Source organism: Engystomops pustulosus, unplaced genomic scaffold, assembly GCF_040894005.1.
Source record: "Engystomops pustulosus unplaced genomic scaffold, aEngPut4.maternal MAT_SCAFFOLD_130, whole genome shotgun sequence".
Classification (NCBI taxonomy): domain Eukaryota; kingdom Metazoa; phylum Chordata; class Amphibia; order Anura; family Leptodactylidae; genus Engystomops; species Engystomops pustulosus.
In genome coordinates, this window is record NW_027285011.1 from 34,642 (window position 1) to 55,437 (window position 20,796).

General features: G+C 55.5%; 1 protein-coding gene across 1 annotated transcript in view; it reads right to left on the reverse strand.

Moving 5' to 3' along the window:
* The window catches only part of NPR2 (natriuretic peptide receptor 2), a 156,964-nt gene that overhangs the window by 24,494 nt on the left and 111,674 nt on the right, over positions 1 to 20,796 (reverse strand). The window contains exons 12-13 of the mRNA XM_072131743.1: positions 17,988 to 18,059; positions 17,436 to 17,595 (exon numbers count right to left, since the gene is read on the reverse strand). Of these exons, the coding sequence (XP_071987844.1) occupies positions 17,436 to 17,595; positions 17,988 to 18,059 (232 nt within the window). The remainder of the gene's footprint in view (positions 1 to 17,435; positions 17,596 to 17,987; positions 18,060 to 20,796) is intronic.

Sequence of the window (20,796 nt, forward strand, 5' to 3'; positions counted from 1 at the left end):
AGTGGTCAGGGGTCAGCATGGGCGCTCTGACCCCTCTGTGACTACACCCCCCATACACAGCGAGCTGTCATGTCCTGTGTGTCCTGACACCTTTCTATCATAGCCAACAGTGGTCAGGGGTCAGGGGTAAGCATGGGCGCTCTGACCCCTCTGTGACTACACCCCCCATACACAGCGAGCTGCCATGTCCTGTGTGTCCTGACACCTTTCTATCATAGCCAGCAGTGGTCAGGGGTCAGCATGGGCGCTCTGACCCCTCTGACACTACACCCCCCATGCACAGCGAGCTGCCATGTCCTATGTCCTGACACCATTCTATCATAGCCAGCAGTGGTCAGGGGTCAGCATGGGCGCTCTGACCCCTCTGTGACTACAACCCCATACACAGCGAGCTGCCATGTCCTATGACCTGACACCATTCTATCATAGCCAGCAGTGGTCAGGGGTCAGCACCGGTGCTCTGACCCCTCTGTGACTACACCCCCCATACACAGCGAGCTGCCAAGTCCTGTGTTTCCTGACACCTTTCTATCATACCCAGCAGTGGTCAGGGGTCAGCATGGGCGCTCTGACCCCTCTGTGAAAACACTTCCATACACAGTGAGCTGCCATGTCCTATGTCCTGACACCATTCTATCATAGCCAGCAGTGGTCAGGGGTCAGCATGGGCGCTCTGACCCCTCTGTGACTACACCCCCCATACACAGCGAGCTGCCATATCCTGTGTGTCCTGACACCTTTCTATCATAGCCAGCAGGGGTCAGGGGTCAGTATGGGTGCTCTGACCCCCCTGTGACTACACCCCCATACACAGCGAGCTGCCATGTCCTGTGTGTCCTGACACCTTTCTATCATAGCCAGCAGTGGTCAGCATGGGTGTTCTGACCCCTCTGTGACTACACCCCCCATACACAAGGAGCTGCCATGTCCTGTGTGTCCTGACACCTTTCTATCATAGCCAGCAGTGGTCAGGGGTCAGCATGGGTGCTCTGACCCCTCTGTGACTACACCCCCCATACACAGCGAGCTGTCATGTCCTGTGTGTCATGACACCTTTCTTTCATAGCCAACAGTGGTCAGGGGTCAGGGGTCAGCATGGGCGCTCTGACCCCTCTGTGACTACACCCCCCATACACAGCGAGCTGCCATGTCCTGTGTGTCCTGACACCTTTCTATCATAGCCAGCAGTGGTCAGGGGTCAGCATGGGCGCTCTGACCTTTCTGACACTACACCCCCCATGCACAGCGAGCTGCCATGTCCTATGTCCTGACACCATTCTATCATAGCCAGCAGTGGTCAGGGGTCAGCATGGGCGCTCTGACCCCTCTGTGACTACACCCCCATACACAGCGAGCTGCCATGTCCTATGTCCTGACACCATTCTATCATAGCCAGCAGTGGTCAGGGGTCAGCACGGGTGCTCTGACCCCTCTGTGACTACACCCCCCATACACAGCGAGCTGCCATGTCCTGTGTGTCCTGACACCTTTCTATCATAGCCAGCAGTGGTCAGGGGTCAGCATGGGCGCTCTGACCTCTCTGTGACTACACCCCCCATACACAGCGAGCTGCCATGTCCTGTGTGTCCTGACACCTTTCTATCATAGCCAGCAGGGGTCAGTGGTCAGCATGGGTGCTCTGACCCCATTGTGACTACACCCCCCATACACAGCGAGCTGCCATGTCCTGTGTTCTGACACCTTTTTTATCATAGCCAGCAGTGGTCAGGGGTTAGCATGGGTGCTCTGACCTCTCTGTGACTACACTCCCCATATGCAGCGAGCTGCCATGTCCTATGTCCTGACACCTTTCTATCTTAGCCAGCAGTGGTCAGGGATCAGCATGGGCGCTCTGACCCCTCTGTGACTACACCTCCCCATACACAGCGAGCTGCCATGTCCTATGTGTCCTGACACCTTTCTATCTTAACCAGCAGTGGTCAGGGGTCAGCATGGGCACTCTGACCCCTCTGTGACTACATCCCCCATACACAGCGAGCTGCCATGTCCTGTGTGTCCTGACACCTTTCTATCATAGCCAGCAGTGGTCAGGGGTCAGCATGGGTGCTCTGACCCCTCTGTGACTACATCCCCTTTACACAGTGAGCTGCCATGCCATGTGTGTCCTGACACCTTTCTATCATAGCCAGCAGTGGTCAGGGGTAAGCAGGGACGCTCTGACCCCTCTGTGACTACACTCCCCATACACAGCGAGCTGCCATGTCCTGTGTGTCCTGACACCTTTCTATCATAGCCAGCAGTGGTCAGGGGTCAGCATGGGTGCTCTGACCCCTCCGTGACTAAACCCCCCATACACAGCGAGCTGCCATGTCCTGTGTGTCCTGACACCTTTCTATCATAGCCAGCAGTGGTCAGGGGTCAGCATGGGCGCTCTGACCCCTCTGTGACTACACCCCCCATAAACAGCGAGCTGCCTTGTCCTGTGTGTCCTGACACCTTTCTATCATAGCCAGCAGTGGTCAGCATGGGTGCTCTGACCCCTCTGTGACTACACCCCCCCATACACAGCGAGCTGCCATGTCCTGTGTGTCCTGACACCTTTCTATCATAGCCAGCAGTGGTCAGCATGGGTGTTCTGACCCCTCTGTGACTACACCCCCCATACACAGCGAGCTGCCATGTCCTGTGTGTCCTGACACCTTTCTATCATAGCCAGCAGTGGTCAAGGGTCAGCATGGGCGCTCTGACCTCTCTGTGACTACACCCCCCATTCACAGCGAGCTGCCATGTCCTGTGTCCTGACACCTTTCTATCATAGCCAGCAGTGGTCAGGGGTCAGCATGGGCGCTCTGACCCCTCTGTGACAACACCCCCCATACACAGCGAGCTGCCATGTCCTGTGTGTCCTGACACCTTTCTATCATAGCCAGCAGTGGTCAGGGGACAGCATGGGCGCTCTGACCCCTCTGTGACTACACCCCCCATACACAGCGAGCTGCCATGTCCTGTGTGTCCTGACACCTTTCTATCATAGCGAGCAGTGGTCAGGGGTCAGCATGGGTGCTCTGACCCCTCTGTGACTACACCCCCATACACAGCGAGCTGCCATGTCCTGTGTGTCCTGACACCTTTCTATCATAGCCAGCAGTGGTCAGGGATCAGCATGAGCGCTCTGACCACTCTGTGACTACACCCCCATACACAGCGAGCTGCCATGTCCTGTGTGTCCTGACACCTTTCTATCATAGCCAGCAGTGGTCAGGGGTCAGCATGGGCGCTCTGACCCCTCTGTTACTACACCCCCATACACAGCGAGCTGCCATGTCCTGTGTGTCCTGACACCTTTCTATCATAGCCAGCAGTGGTCAGGGGTCAGCATGGGCGCTCTGACCCCTCTGTGGCTACACCCCCCATACACAGGGAGCTGCCATGTCCTGTGTCTTGACACCTTTCTATCATAGCCAGCAGTGCTCAGGGGTCAGCATGGGTGCTCTGACCCCTCTGTGACTACACCCGTATACACAGCAAGCTGCCAGGTCCTGTGTCCTGACACCTTTCTATCATGGCCAGCAGTAGTCAGGGGTCAGCATGGGCTCTCTGACCCCTCTGTGACTACACCCCCCATACACAGCGAGCTGCCATGTCCTGTGTCCTGACACCTTTCTATCATAGCCAGCAGTGGTCAGGGGTCAGCATGGGCTCTCTGACCCCTCTGTGACTACACCCCCCATACACAGCGAGCTGCCATGTCCTGTGTCCTGACACCTTTCTATCATAGCCAGCAGTGGTCAGGGGTCAGCATGGGCGCTCTGACCCCTCTGTGACTACACCCCCATACACAGCGCGCTGCCATGTTCTGTGTGTCCTGACACCTGTCTATCATAGCGAGCAGTGGTCAGGGGTCAGCATGGGTGCTCTGACCCCTCTGTGACTACACCCCCATACACAGCAAGCTGCCATGTCCTGTGTCCTGACACCTTTCTATCATAGCCAGCAGTGGTCAGGGGTCAGCATGGGCGCTCTGACCACTCTGTGACTACACCCCCATACACAGCGAGCTGCCACGTCCTGTGTGTCCTGACACCTTTCTATCATAGCCAGCAGTGGTCAGGGGTCAGCATGGGTGCTCTGACCCCTCTGTGACTACACCCCCCATACACAACGAACTGTCATGTCCTGTGTGTCCTGACACCTTTCTATCATAGCCAACAGTGGTCAGGGGTCAGGGGTCAGCATGGGCGCTCTGACCCCTCTGTGACTACACCCCCCATACACAGCGAGCTGCCATGTCCTGTGTGTCCTGACACCTTTCTATCATAGCCAGCAGTGGTCAGGGGTCAGCATGGGCGCTCTGACCCCTCTGACACTACACCCCCCATGCACAGCGAGCTGCCATGTCCTATGTCCTGACACCATTCTATCATAGCCAGCAGTGGTCAGGGGTCAGAATGGGCGCTCTGACCACTCTGTGACTACACCCCCATACACAGCGAGCTGCCATGTCCTGTGTGTCCTGACACCATTCTATCATAGCCAGCAGAGGTCAGGGGTCAGCATGGGCGCTCTGACCCCTCTGTGACTACAACCCCCATACACAGCGAGCTGCCATGTCCTGTGTGTCCTGACACCTTTCTATCATAGCCAGCAGTGGTCAGGGGTCAGCATGGGCGCTCTGACCCCTCTGTGACTACACCCCCCATACACAGCGAGCTGCCATGTCCTGTGTGTCCTGACACCTTTCTATCATAGCCAGCACTGGTCAGGGGTCAGCCTGGGCGCTCTGACCCCTCTGTGACTACATCGCCCATACACAGCGAGCTGCCATGTCCTGTGTTCTGACACCTTTCTATCATAGCCAGCAGTGGTCAGGGGTCAGCATGGGCGCTCTGACCCCTCTGTGACTACATCCCCCATACACAGCGAGCTGCCATGTCCTGTGTGTCCTGACACCTTTCTATCATAGCCAGCAGTGGTCAGGGGTCCGCATGGGCGCTCTGACCACTCTGTGACTACACCCCCATACACAGCGAGCTGCCATGTCCTGTGTGTCCTGACACCTTTCTATCATAGCCAGCAGTGGTCAGGGGACAGCATGGGCGCTCTGACCCCTCTGTGACTACATCGCCCATACACAGCGAGCTGCCATGTCCTGTGTGTCCTGACACCTTTCTATCATAGCCAGCAGTGGTCAGGGGTCAGCATGGGTGCTCTGAACCCTCTGTGACTACACCCCCATACACAGCAAGCTGCCATGTCCTGTGTCCTGACACCTTTCTATCATAGCCAGCAGTGGTCAGGGGTCAGCATGGGCGCTCTGACCCCTCTGTGACTACACCCCCATACACAGCGAGCTGCCACGTCCTGTGTGTCCTGACACCTTTCTATCATAGCCAGCAGTGGTCAGGGGTCAGCATGGGCGCTCTGACCCCTCTGTGACTACACCCCCCATACACAGCGAGCTGTCATGTCCTGTGTGTCCTGACACCTTTCTATCATAGCCAACAGTGGTCAGGGGTCAGGGGTAAGCATGGGCGCTCTGACCCCTCTGTGACTACACCCCCCATACACAGCGAGCTGCCATGTCCTGTGTGTCCTGACACCTTTCTATCATAGCCAGCAGTGGTCAGGGGTCAGCATGGGCGCTCTGACCCCTCTGACACTACACCCCCCATGCACAGCGAGCTGCCATGTCCTATGTCCTGACACCTTTCTATCATAGCCAGCAGTGGTCAGGGGTCAGCATGGGCGCTCTGACCACTCTGTGACTACACCCCCATACACAGCGAGCTGCCACGTCCTGTGTGTCCTGACACCTTTCTATCATAGCCAGCAGTGGTCAGGGGTCAGCATGGGCGCTCTGACCCCTCTGTGACTACACCCCCCATACACAGCGAGCTGTCATGTCCTGTGTGTCCTGACACCTTTCTATCATAGCCAACAGTGGTCAGGGGTCAGGGGTAAGCATGGGCGCTCTGACCCCTCTGTGACTACACCCCCCATACACAGCGAGCTGCCATGTCCTGTGTGTCCTGACACCTTTCTATCATAGCCAGCAGTGGTCAGGGGTCAGCATGGGCGCTCTGACCCCTCTGACACTACACCCCCCATGCACAGCGAGCTGCCATGTCCTATGTCCTGACACCATTCTATCATAGCCAGCAGTGGTCAGGGGTCAGCATGGGCGCTCTGACCCCTCTGTGACTACAACCCCATACACAGCGAGCTGCCATGTCCTATGACCTGACACCATTCTATCATAGCCAGCAGTGGTCAGGGGTCAGCACCGGTGCTCTGACCCCTCTGTGACTACACCCCCCATACACAGCGAGCTGCCAAGTCCTGTGTTTCCTGACACCTTTCTATCATACCCAGCAGTGGTCAGGGGTCAGCATGGGCGCTCTGACCCCTCTGTGAAAACACTTCCATACACAGTGAGCTGCCATGTCCTATGTCCTGACACCATTCTATCATAGCCAGCAGTGGTCAGGGGTCAGCATGGGCGCTCTGACCCCTCTGTGACTACACCCCCCATACACAGCGAGCTGCCATATCCTGTGTGTCCTGACACCTTTCTATCATAGCCAGCAGGGGTCAGGGGTCAGTATGGGTGCTCTGACCCCCCTGTGACTACACCCCCATACACAGCGAGCTGCCATGTCCTGTGTGTCCTGACACCTTTCTATCATAGCCAGCAGTGGTCAGCATGGGTGTTCTGACCCCTCTGTGACTACACCCCCCATACACAAGGAGCTGCCATGTCCTGTGTGTCCTGACACCTTTCTATCATAGCCAGCAGTGGTCAGGGGTCAGCATGGGTGCTCTGACCCCTCTGTGACTACACCCCCCATACACAGCGAGCTGTCATGTCCTGTGTGTCATGACACCTTTCTTTCATAGCCAACAGTGGTCAGGGGTCAGGGGTCAGCATGGGCGCTCTGACCCCTCTGTGACTACACCCCCCATACACAGCGAGCTGCCATGTCCTGTGTGTCCTGACACCTTTCTATCATAGCCAGCAGTGGTCAGGGGTCAGCATGGGCGCTCTGACCTTTCTGACACTACACCCCCCATGCACAGCGAGCTGCCATGTCCTATGTCCTGACACCATTCTATCATAGCCAGCAGTGGTCAGGGGTCAGCATGGGCGCTCTGACCCCTCTGTGACTACACCCCCATACACAGCGAGCTGCCATGTCCTATGTCCTGACACCATTCTATCATAGCCAGCAGTGGTCAGGGGTCAGCACGGGTGCTCTGACCCCTCTGTGACTACACCCCCCATACACAGCGAGCTGCCATGTCCTGTGTGTCCTGACACCTTTCTATCATAGCCAGCAGTGGTCAGGGGTCAGCATGGGCGCTCTGACCTCTCTGTGACTACACCCCCCATACACAGCGAGCTGCCATGTCCTGTGTTCTGACACCTTTTTTATCATAGCCAGCAGTGGTCAGGGGTTAGCATGGGTGCTCTGACCTCTCTGTGACTACACTCCCCATATGCAGCGAGCTGCCATGTCCTATGTCCTGACACCTTTCTATCTTAGCCAGCAGTGGTCAGGGATCAGCATGGGCGCTCTGACCCCTCTGTGACTACACCTCCCCATACACAACGAGCTGCCATGTCCTATGTGTCCTGACACCTTTCTATCTTAACCAGCAGTGGTCAGGGGTCAGCATGGGCACTCTGACCCCTCTGTGACTACATCCCCCATACACAGCGAGCTGCCATGTCCTGTGTGTCCTGACACCTTTCTATCATAGCCAGCAGTGGTCAGGGGTCAGCATGGGTGCTCTGACCCCTCTGTGACTACATCCCCTTTACACAGTGAGCTGCCATGCCATGTGTGTCCTGACACCTTTCTATCATAGCCAGCAGTGGTCAGGGGTAAGCAGGGACGCTCTGACCCCTCTGTGACTACACTCCCCATACACAGCGAGCTGCCATGTCCTGTGTGTCCTGACACCTTTCTATCATAGCCAGCAGTGGTCAGGGGTCAGCATGGGTGCTCTGACCCCTCCGTGACTAAACCCCCCATACACAGCGAGCTGCCATGTCCTGTGTGTCCTGACACCTTTCTATCATAGCCAGCAGTGGTCAGGGGTCAGCATGGGCGCTCTGACCCCTCTGTGACTACACCCCCCATAAACAGCGAGCTGCCTTGTCCTGTGTGTCCTGACACCTTTCTATCATAGCCAGCAGTGGTCAGCATGGGTGCTCTGACCCCTCTGTGACTACACCCCCCATACACAGCGAGCTGCCATGTCCTGTGTGTCCTGACACCTTTCTATCATAGCCAGCAGTGGTCAGCATGGGTGTTCTGACCCCTCTGTGACTACACCCCCCATACACAGCGAGCTGCCATGTCCTGTGTGTCCTGACACCTTTCTATCATAGCCAGCAGTGGTCAAGGGTCAGCATGGGCGCTCTGACCTCTCTGTGACTACACCCCCCATACACAGCGAGCTGCCATGTCCTGTGTGTCCTGACACCTTTCTATCATAGCCAGCAGTGGTCAGGGGTCAGCATGGGCGCTCTGACCCCTCTGTGACTACACCCCCCATTCACAGCGAGCTGCCATGTCCTGTGTCCTGACACCTTTCTATCATAGCCAGCAGTGGTCAGGGGTCAGCATGGGCGCTCTGACCCCTCTGTGACAACACCCCCCATACACAGCGAGCTGCCATGTCCTGTGTGTCCTGACACCTTTCTATCATAGCCAGCAGTGGTCAGGGGACAGCATGGGCGCTCTGACCCCTCTGTGACTACACCCCCCATACACAGCGAGCTGCCATGTCCTGTGTGTCCTGACACCTTTCTATCATAGCGAGCAGTGGTCAGGGGTCAGCATGGGTGCTCTGACCCCTCTGTGACTACACCCCCATACACAGCGAGCTGCCATGTCCTGTGTGTCCTGACACCTTTCTATCATAGCCAGCAGTGGTCAGGGATCAGCATGAGCGCTCTGACCACTCTGTGACTACACCCCCATACACAGCGAGCTGCCATGTCCTGTGTGTCCTGACACCTTTCTATCATAGCCAGCAGTGGTCAGGGGTCAGCATGGGCGCTCTGACCCCTCTGTTACTACACCCCCATACACAGCGAGCTGCCATGTCCTGTGTGTCCTGACACCTTTCTATCATAGCCAGCAGTGGTCAGGGGTCAGCATGGGCGCTCTGACCCCTCTGTGGCTACACCCCCCATACACAGGGAGCTGCCATGTCCTGTGTCTTGACACCTTTCTATCATAGCCAGCAGTGCTCAGGGGTCAGCATGGGTGCTCTGACCCCTCTGTGACTACACCCGTATACACAGCAAGCTGCCAGGTCCTGTGTCCTGACACCTTTCTATCATGGCCAGCAGTAGTCAGGGGTCAGCATGGGCTCTCTGACCCCTCTGTGACTACACCCCCCATACACAGCGAGCTGCCATGTCCTGTGTCCTGACACCTTTCTATCATAGCCAGCAGTGGTCAGGGGTCAGCATGGGCTCTCTGACCCCTCTGTGACTACACCCCCCATACACAGCGAGCTGCCATGTCCTGTGTCCTGACACCTTTCTATCATAGCCAGCAGTGGTCAGGGGTCAGCATGGGCGCTCTGACCCCTCTGTGACTACACCCCCATACACAGCGCGCTGCCATGTTCTGTGTGTCCTGACACCTGTCTATCATAGCGAGCAGTGGTCAGGGGTCAGCATGGGTGCTCTGACCCCTCTGTGACTACACCCCCATACACAGCGAGCTGCCATGTCCTGTGTGTCCTGACACCTTTCTATCATAGCCAGCAGTGGTCAGGGGTCAGCATGAGCGCTCTCAGACCACTCTGTGACTACACCCCCATACACAGCGAGCTGCCATGTCCTGTGTGTCCTGACACCTTTCTATCATAGCCAGCAGTGGTCAGGGGTCAGCATGGGCGCTCTGACCCCTCTGTTACTACACCCCCATACACAGCGAGCTGCCATGTCCTGTGTGTCCTGACACCTTTCTATCATAGCCAGCAGTGGTCAGGGGTCAGCATGGGTGCTCTGACCCCTCTGTGGCTACACCCCCCATACACAGCAAGCTGCCAGGTCCTGTGTCCTGACACCTTTCTATCATGGCCAGCAGTGGTCAGGGGTCAGCATGGACGCTCTGACCCCTCTGTGACTACACCCCCCATATACAGCGAGCTGCCATGTCCTGTGTGTCCTGACACCTTTCTATCATAGCCAGCAGTGGTCAGTGGTCAGTATGGATGCTCTGACCCCTCTGTGACTACACCACCCATACACAGCGCGCTGCCATGTCCTGTGTCCTGACACCTTTCTATCATAGCCAGCAGTGGTCAGCATGGGTGTTCTGACTCCTCTTTGACTACACCCCCCATACACAGCGAGCTGCCATGTCCTGTGTGTCCTGACACCTTTCTATCATAGCCAGCAGTGGTGAAGGGTCAGCATGGGCGCTCTGACCCCTCTGTTACTACACCACCCATACACAGCGCGCTGCCATGTCCTGTGTCCTGACACCTTTCTATCATAGCCAGCAGTGGTCAAGGGTCAGCATGGGTGCTCTGACCCCTCTGTGACTACACCCCCATACACAGCGAGCTGCCATGTCCTGTGTGTCCTGACACCTTTCTATCATAGCCAGCAGTGGTCAGGGGTCAGCATGGGCGTTCTGACCCCTCTGTGACTATACCCCCCCATACACAGCGAGCTGCCATGTCCTGTGTGTCCTGACACCATTCTATCATAGCCAGCAGTGGTCAGGGGTCAGCATGGGCGCTCTGACCCCTCTGTGACTACATCCCCCATACACAGTGAGCTGCCATGTCCTGTGTGTCCTGACACCTTTCTATCATAGCCAGCAGTGGTCAGGGGTCAGCATGGACGCTCTGACCCCTCTGTGACTACACCCCCCATACACAGCGAGCTGCCATGTCCTGTGTGTCCTGACACCATTCTATCATAGCCAGCTGTGGTCAGGGGTCAGCATGGGTGCTGTGACCCCTCTGTGACTAGATCCCCCATACACAGCAAGCTGCCATGTCCTGTGTGTCCTGACACCTTTCTATCATAGCCAGCAGTGGTCAGTGGTCAGCATGGGCGCTCTGACCCCTCTGTGATTACACCCCCCATACACAGCGAGCTGCCATGTCTTGTGTCCTGACACCTTTCTATCATAGCCAGCAGTGGTCAGCATGGATGCTCTGACCCCTCTGTGACAACACCCCCATACACAGCGAGCTGCCATGTCCTGTGTGTCCTGACACCTTTCTATCATAGCCAGCAGTGGTCAGGGGTCAGCATGGGTGTTCTGATCCCTCTGTGACAACACCCCCTATACACAGCGAGCTGCCATGTCCTGTGTGTCCTGACACCTTTGTATCATAGCCAGCAGTGGTCAGGGGTCAGCATGGACGCTCTGACCCCTCTGTGACTACACCCCCCATATACAGCGAGCTGCCATGTCCTGTGTGTCCTGACACCTTTCTATCATAGCCAGCAGTGGTCAGCATGGGTGCTCTGACTCCTCTGTGACTACACCCCCCATACACAGCGAGCCGCCATGTCCTGTGTGTCCTGACACCTTTCTATCATAGCCAGCAGTGCTCAGGGGTCAGCATGAGCGCTCTGACCCCTCTGTGACTACACCCCCATACACAGCGAGCTGCCATGTCCTGTGTGTCCTGACACCTTTATATCATAGCCAGCGGTCAGCATGGGTGCTCTGACCCCTCTGTGACTACACCCCCATACACAGCGAGCTGCCATGTCCTGTGTGTCCTGACACCTTTCTATCATAGCCAGCAGTGGTCAGGGGTCAGGGTTCAGCATGGGTGCTCTGACCCCTCTGTGACTACACCCCCCATACACAGCGAGCTGCCATGTCCTGTGTGTCCTAACACCTTTCTATCATAGCCAGCAGTGGTCAGGGGACAACATGGGCGCTCTGACCCCTCTGTGACTACACCCCCCATACACAGCGAGCTGCCATGTCCTGTGTGTTCTGACACCTTTCTATCATAGCCAGCAGTGGTCAGGGGTCAGCATGGGAGCTCTGACCCCTCTGTGACTACATCCCCCATACACAGCGAGCTGCCATGTCCTGACACCTTTCTATCATAGCCAGCAGTGGTCAGGGGTCAGCATGGGTGCTCTGACCCCTCTGTGACTACACCCCCCATACACAGCGAGCTGCCATGTCCTGTGTCCTGACACCTTTCTATCATAGCCAGCAGTGGTCAGGGGTCAGCATGGGTGCTCTGACCCCTCTGTGACTACACCCCCATACACAGCAAGCTGCCATGTCCTGTGTCCTGACACCTTTCTATCATATCCAGCAGTGCTCAGGGGTCAGCATGGGCGCTCTGACCCCTCTGTGACTACACCCCCCATACACAGCGAGCTGCCATGTCCTGTGTGTCCTGACACCTTTCTATCATAGCCAGCAGTGGCCAGGGGTCAGCATGGGCGCTCTGATCTCTCTGTGACTACACCCCCCATACACAGGGAGCTGCCATGTCCTGTGTGTCCTGACACCTTTCTATCATAGCCAGCAGTGGCCAGGGGTCAGCATGGGCGCTCTGACCCCTCTGTGACTACACCCCCATACACAGCGAGCTGCCATGTCCTGTGTGTCCTGACACCTTTCTATCATAGCCAGCAGTGGCCAGGGGTCAGCATGGGCGCTCTGATCTCTCTGTGACTACACCCCCATACACAGGGAGCTGCCATGTCCTGTGTGTCCTGACACCTTTCTATCATAGCCAGCAGTGGCCAGGGGTCAGCATGGGCGCTCTGACCCCTCTGTGACTACACCCCCCTACACAGCGAGCTGCCATGTCCTGTGTGTTCTGACACCTTTCTATCATAGCCAGCAGTGGTCAGGGGTCAGCATGGGTGCTCTGACCCCTCTGTGACTACACCACCCATACACAGCGCGCTGCCATGTTCTGTGTGTCCTGACACCTTTCTATCATAGCCAGCAGTGGTCAGGGGTCAGCATGGGAGCTCTGACCCCTCTGTGACTACACCCCCATACACAGCGAGCTATCACAGCATGTCCTGTGTGTCCTGACACCTTTCTATCATAGCCAGCAGTGGTCAGGGGTCAGCATGAGCGCTCTCAGACCACTCTGTGACTACACCCCCATACACAGCGAGCTGCCATGTCCTGTGTGTCCTGACACCTTTCTATCATAGCCAGCAGTGGTCAGGGGTCAGCATGGGCGCTCTGACCCCTCTGTTACTACACCCCCATACACAGCGAGCTGCCATGTCCTGTGTGTCCTGACACCTTTCTATCATAGCCAGCAGTGGTCAGGGGTCAGCATGGGCGCTCTGACCCCTCTGTGGCTACACCCCCCATACACAGCAAGCTGCCAGGTCCTGTGTCCTGACACCTTTCTATCATGGCCAGCAGTGGTCAGGGGTCAGCATGGACGCTCTGACCCCTCTGTGACTACACCCCCCATATACAGCGAGCTGCCATGTCCTGTGTGTCCTGACACCTTTCTATCATAGCCAGCAGTGGTCAGCATGGGTGTTCTGACTCCTCTTTGACTACACCCCCCATACACAGCGAGCTGCCATGTCCTGTGTGTCCTGACACCTTTCTATCATGGCCAGCAGTGGTCAGTGGTCAGTATGGATGCTCTGACCCCTCTGTGACTACACCACCCATACACAGCGCGCTGCCATGTCCTGTGTCCTGACACCTTTCTATCATAGCCAGCAGTGGTCAGCATGGGTGTTCTGACTCCTCTTTGACTACACCCCCCATACACAGCGAGCTGCCATGTCCTGTGTGTCCTGACACCTTTCTATCATAGCCAGCAGTGGTGAAGGGTCAGCATGGGCGCTCTGACCCCTCTGTTACTACACCACCCATACACAGCGCGCTGCCATGTCCTGTGTCCTGACACCTTTCTATCATAGCCAGCAGTGGTCAAGGGTCAGCATGGGTGCTCTGACCCCTCTGTGACTACACCCCAATACACAGCGAGCTGCCATGTCCTGTGTGTCCTGACACCTTTCTATCATAGCCAGCAGTGGTCAGGGGTCAGCATGGGCGTTCTGACCCCTCTGTGACTACACCCCCCTATACACAGCGAGCTGCCATGTCCTGTGTGTCCTGACACCTTTCTATCATAGCCAGCAGTGGTCAGGGGTCAGCATGGGCGCTCTGACCCCTCTGTGACTACATCCCCCATACACAGTGAGCTGCCATGTCCTGTGTGTCCTGACACCTTTCTATCATAGCCAGCAGTGGTCAGGGGTCAGCATGGACGCTCTGACCCCTCTGTGACTACACCCCCCATACACAGCGAGCTGCCATGTCCTGTGTGTCCTGACACCATTCTATCATAGCCAGCTGTGGTCAGGGGTCAGCATGGGTGCTGTGACCCCTCTGTGACTAGATCCCCCATACACAGCAAGCTGCCATGTCCTGTGTGTCCTGACACCTTTCTATCATAGCCAGCAGTGGTCAGTGGTCAGCATGGGCGCTCTGACCCCTCTGTGATTACACCCCCCATACACAACGAGCTGCCATGTCTTGTGTCCTGACACCTTTCTATCATAGCCAGCAGTGGTCAGCATGGATGCTCTGACCCCTCTGTGACTACATCCCCCATACACAGCGAGCTGCCATGTCCTGTGTGTCCTGACACCTTTCTATCATAGCCAGCAGTGGTCAGGGGTCAGCATGGGCGCTCTGACCCCACTGTGACTACACCCCCATACACAGCGAGCTACCATGTCCTGTGTGTCCTGACACCTTTCTATCATAGCCAGCAGTGGTCAGGGATCAGCATGGGTGCTCTGACCCCTCTGTGACTACACCCCCCATACACAGCGAGCTGCCATGTCCTGTGTGTCCTGACACCTTTCTATCATAGCCAGCAGTGGTCAGGGGTCAGCATGGGTGCTCTGACCCCTCTGTGACTACACCCCCCATACACAGCGAGCTGCCATGTCCTGTGTGTCCTGACACCTTTCTATCATAGCCAGCAGTGGTCAGCATGGGTGTTCTGATCCCTCTGTGACAACACCCCCTATACACAGCGAGCTGCCATGTCCTGTGTGTCCTGACACCTTTGTATCATAGCCAGCAGTGGTCAGGGGTCAGCATGGACGCTCTGACCCCTCTGTGACTACACCCCCCATATACAGCGAGCTGCCATGTCCTGTGTGTCCTGACACCTTTGTATCATAGCCAGCAGTGGTCAGGGGTCAGCATGGACGCTCTGACCTCTCTGTGACTACACCCCCCATATACAGCGAGCTGCCATGTCCTGTGTGTCCTGACACCTTTCTATCATAGCCAGCAGTGGTCAGTGGTCAGTATGGGTGCTCTGACCCCTCTGTGGCTACACCACCCATACACAGCGCGCTGCCATGTCCTGTGTCCTGACACCTTTCTATCATAGCCAGCAGTGGTCAGCATGGGTGCTCTGACTCCTCTGTGACTACACCCCCCATACACAGCGAGCTGCCATGTCCTGTGTGTCCTGACACCTTTCTATCATAGCCAGCAGTGCTCAGGGGTCAGCATGAGCGCTCTGACCCCTCTGTGACTACACCCCCATACACAGCGAGCTGCCATGTCCTGTGTGTCCTGACACCTTTATATCATAGCCAGCAGTGGTCAGGGGTCAGCATGGGCGCTCTGACCCCTCTGTGACTACACCCCCCATACACAGCGAGCTGCCATGTCCTGTGTGTCCTGACACCTTTCTATCATAGCCAGCAGTGGTCAGGGGTCAGCATGGGTGCTCTGACCCCTCTGTGACTACACCCCCATACACAGCGAGCTGCCATGTCCTGTGTGTCCTGACACCTTTCTATCATAGCCAGCAGTGGTCAGGGGTCAGGGTTCAGCATGGGTGCTCTGACCTCTCTGTGACTACACCCCCCATACACAGCGAGCTGCCATGTCCTGTGTCCTGACACCTATCATAGCCAGCAGTGGTCAGGGGTCAGCATGGGTGCTCTGACCACTCTGTGACTACACCCCCCATACACAGCGAGCTGCCATGTCCTGTGTGTCCTAACACCTTTCTATCATAGCCAGCAGTGGTCAGGGGTCAACATGGGCGCTCTGACCCATCTGTGACTACACCCCCCATACACAGCGAGCTGCCATGTCCTGTGTGTTCTGACACCTTTCTATCATAGCCAGCAGTGGTCAGGGGTCAGCATGGGTGCTCTGACCCCTCTGTGACTACACCCCCATACACAGCAAGCTGCCATGTCCTGTGTCCTGACACCTTTCTATCATAGCCAGCAGTGCTCAGGGGTCAGCATGGGCGCTCTGACCCCTCTGTGACTACACCCCCCATACACAGCGAGCTGCCATGTCCTGTGTGTCCTGACACCTTTCTATCATAGCCAGCAGTGGTCAGGGGTCAGCATGGGTGCTCTGACCCCTCTGTGACTACACCCCCCATACACAGCGAGCTGCCATGTCCTGTGTGTCCTGACACCTTTCTATCATAGCCAGCAGTGGTCAGGGGTCAGGGTTCAGCATGGGTGCTCTGACCTCTCTGTGACTACACCCCCCATACACAGCGAGCTGCCATGTCCTGTGTGTCCTGACACCTTTCTATCATAGCCAGCAGTGGTCAGGGGTCAGCATGGGCGCTGTGACCCCTCTGTGACTACACCCCCCATACACAGCGAGCTGCCATGTCCTGTGTGTCCTGACACCTTTCTATCATAGCCAGCAGTGGTCAGGGGTCAGCATGGGCGCTCTGATCCCTCTGTGACTACACCCCCCATACACAGCGAGCTGCCATGTCCTGTGTGTCCTGACACCTTTCTATCATAGCCAGCAGTGGCCAGGGGTCAGCATGGGTGCTCTGACCCCTCTGTGACTACACCACCCATACACAGCGCGCTGCCATGTTCTGTGTGTCCTGACACCTTTCTATCATAGCCAGCAGTGGTCAGGGGTCAGCATGGGAGCTCTGACCCCTCTGTGACTACATCCCCCATACACAGCGAGCTGCCATGTCCTGACACCTTTCTATCATAGCCAGCAGTGGTCAGGGGTCAGCATGGGTGCTCTGACCCCTCTGTGACTACACCCCCCATACACAGCGAGCTGCCATGTCCTGTGTCCTGACACCTTTCTATCATAGCCAGCAGTGGTCAGGGGTCAGCATGGGTGCTCTGACCCCTCTGTGACTACACCCCCCATACACAGTGACCACTCCTCTCTATGATATAAAGCTGTCATATGGGGGTGGGTAATAACCTGCCATAAATCTTTTTACTGTGACACTAATCACCTACCTACACAGTTTACCTACCAAGTAACTTTTGTCAGGGTAGGGTCGCCCTCTATTAACTACATGTTTGTAGATACCACAGTGCTCCTGCGAAGGTCTCATCTCCAGTGATCAGGTTAGGGTTTTATTGTTGTAGCTGAGGGTGTGGATGAGATGACAAGGCAGGAAGGTGAAGGGACATTCACACTCACTGGCATACAAGGCGTAGACATCATCGGCCTCACAGGTGGAGCGGAAGCTGGCCAGCCCATAGTCGGTGATCTTCAACACAAAACGGCTGTCCACCACACAGTTGGAGGACTTCAGGTTACCATGAGATCCAATGATGCTGCGGTGAAGGAAACACATCCCCTGAAGAGGCAAAAGCATGAGAGAAAATACAAGTGGGAGGGGCTTCCTCAGCAGCGCATCAGATGTCAGAAGTCTGGTCAAAGAAATGGTCCCGGCACATGGAGGCAGCTTCTAACTTCTTTGTATTCTAGGTCCAGTTTGTCATAAAGCATCCAAGTAATATTCAGCACGCGTTTCGGCCCTCCTGAGCCTTTTTCAGCTGTTGAAGTGTCGGGACCATTTCTTTCATTTGGATGCACTGTTAATATCCACAAGCACGAGGTAAGGAGGAGTTTGGGTGCCCTCACTAGTCATGGACATGTGAGCTCCTGAACATAGGACATGATCTGTAGCCCGTCACCAGCCTCAGGGTGGCTCATCTTAAAGAAGCGGCAATACAGATCTCCACTCACCTTTACTATGTCATTGATGAGGGAGTTTCGGAACATCCAGTCAAGGTTAATGCTATCATTTTCCAAAATATCCTATAAAGAGAATAGAGATAGCTCTTCACCCTTATAATTCTTCAATCCACTACTGAGACTGTCCTAAATCATACCAGGCAAACCCAATCCCCCCCCCGCCCCAATTTATGTCCAAAATTTTTCACCTGTCCTTTGTTTGCCACTCCCTCTCTACCTTATGTCAACGCACTGCCTCGTGTTTAACACCATGGCCCTGCTCAAAAGTTAACTGATCTGCCCCATGTCGTCTCCTTTCCCCCATGTCTCCTGCCCCATGTTGTCCTCTTTCCCGCATGTCTCCTGCCCCATGTTGTCCTTTTTCCCCCATGTCTCCTGCCCCATGTCGTCCCCTTTCCCCCATGTCTCCTGCCCCATGTTGTCCTCTTTCCCCTGTGTCTCCTGCCCCATGTTGTCCTTTTTCCCCCCCGTGTCTCCTGCCCCATGTTGTCCTCTTTCCCCCATGTCTCCTGCCCCATGTTTAAATTAAAGAAGCAAAGGTTTTGGAGTATGTGCGGGTGCGCTAACAACCAGATTAGGAGATGAGAGGTATACAATAATCCAATGGTATACAGTAATTGGAAAAAGGATCGGATAAGATAAATTATGTGTATTTTTAATAGATACAGCAGTAAAAGAAATCCAATGGATCCATTGGATTTCTTTTACTGCTGTATCTATTAAAAATACACATAATTTATCTTATCCGATCCTTTTTCCAATTATTGTATACCATTGGATTATTGTATACCTCTCATCTCCTAATCTGGTTGTTAGCGCACCCGCACATACTCAAAAACCTTTGCTTCTTTAATTTACACACCATTACGGTTTCCGTTGGATACCGGTCACTGGAGTAAGTGGGAGCTGCTCAAGATACCATTATTGGAGACCCGATTAAGGAGTGGATACCCTATTTCCCTCCTTCCTTACTGCACTTTTACAAGTGCTCAACAGGTGAGCACACCCTTTACCTACCTTTTTCACTTCCCCGACGATATCACGCGAGGCGCCGTCCTCCTTGTTGTCTTTTTGTTCTCCCACTTTCATTCCTGCCCCATGTTGTCCTCTTTCCCGCATGTCTCCTGCCCCATGTTGTCCTCTTTCCCCAGTGTCTCCTGCCCCATGTTGTCCTCTTTCCACCTTGTCTCCTGCCCCATGTTGTCCTATTTCCCCTATGTCCATTGCCCCATGTTGTCCTCTTTCCCCCATGTCTCCAGCCCCATGTCGTCCCCTTTCCCCCATGTCTCCTGCCCCATGTTGTTCTCTTTCCCCCATGTCTCCTGTCCCATGTTGTTCTCTTTCCCCCATGTCTCCTGCCCCATGTTGTCCTCTTTCCTCCAGGTCTCCTGCCCCATGTTGTCCTCTTTCCCCCCATTTCTACTGCCCCATGTTGTCCTCTTTCCCCCATGTCTCCTGCCCCATGTTGTCCTCTTTCCCCCATGTCTCCTGCTCCATGTTGTCCTCTTTCCCCCATGTCTCCTGCCCCATGTTGTCCTCTTTCCCCCATGTCTCCTGCCCCATGTTGTCCTCTTTCCCCCATGTCTCCTGCCCCATGTTGTCCTCTTTCCCCCATGTCTCCTGCCCCATGTTGTCCTCTTCCCCCCATTTCTAATGCCCCATGTTGTCCTCTTTCCCCCATGTCTCCTGCCCCATGTTGTCCTCTTTCCTCCAGGTCTCCTGCCCCATGTTGTCCTCTTTCCTCCATGCCTCATGCCCTATGTGGTCCTCCTTCCTCCATGTCTTCTGCCCCATGTTGTCCTCTTTACCTCATGTCCCCTGCAGCATGATGCTTTCTTTCCTCAATGTCTCCTTCCCCAGGTTTTCCTCCTTTATCCATGTCTGCTCCCCAATGTTGTCCTCTTTCCACCATGTCTCCTGCCCCATGTTGTCCTCTTTCCACCATGTCTCCTGCCCCATGTTGTCCTATTTCCCCTATGTCTCCTGCCCCATGTTGTCCTATTTCCCCTATGTCTCCTGCCCCATGTTGTCCTCTTTCCCCCATGTCTCCTGCCCCAAGTTGTCTTCTTTCCCCCATTTCTCCTGCCCCATGTTGTCCTCTTTCCCCCATGTCTCCTGCCCCATGTTGTCCTCTTTCCACCATGTCTCCTGCCCCATGTTGTCCTCTTTCCACCATGTCTCCTGCCCCATGTTGTCCTATTTCCACTATGCCTCCTGCCCCATGTTGTCCTCTTTCCCCTATGTCTCCTGCCCCATGTTGTCATATTTCCCCTGTGTCTCCTGCCCCATGATGTCCTCTTTCCACCATGTCTCCTGCCCCATGTTGTCCTCTTTCCACCATGTCTCCTGCCCCATGTTGTCCTCTTTCCACCATGTCTCCTGCCCCATGTTGTCCTCTTTCCCCTATGTCTCCTGCCCCATGTTGTCCTATTTCCACCATGTCTCCTGCCCCATGTTGTCCTCTTTCCACCATGTCTCCTGCCCCATGTTGTCCTCTTTCCCCTATGTCTCCTGCCCCATGTTGTCCTATTTCCACCAAGTCTCCTGCCCCATGTTGTCCTATTTCCACCATGTCTCCTGCCCCATGTTGTCCTCCTTCCTCCATGTCTTCTGCCCCATGTTGTCCTCTTTACCTCATGTCCCCTGCAGCATGATGTTTTCTTTCCTCAATGTCTCCTTCCCCAGGTTTTCCTCCTTTATCCATGTCTGCTCCCCAATGTTGTCCTCTTTCCACCATGTCTCCTGCCCCATGTTGTCCTCTTTCCACCATGTCTCCTGCCCCATGTTGTCCTATTTCCCC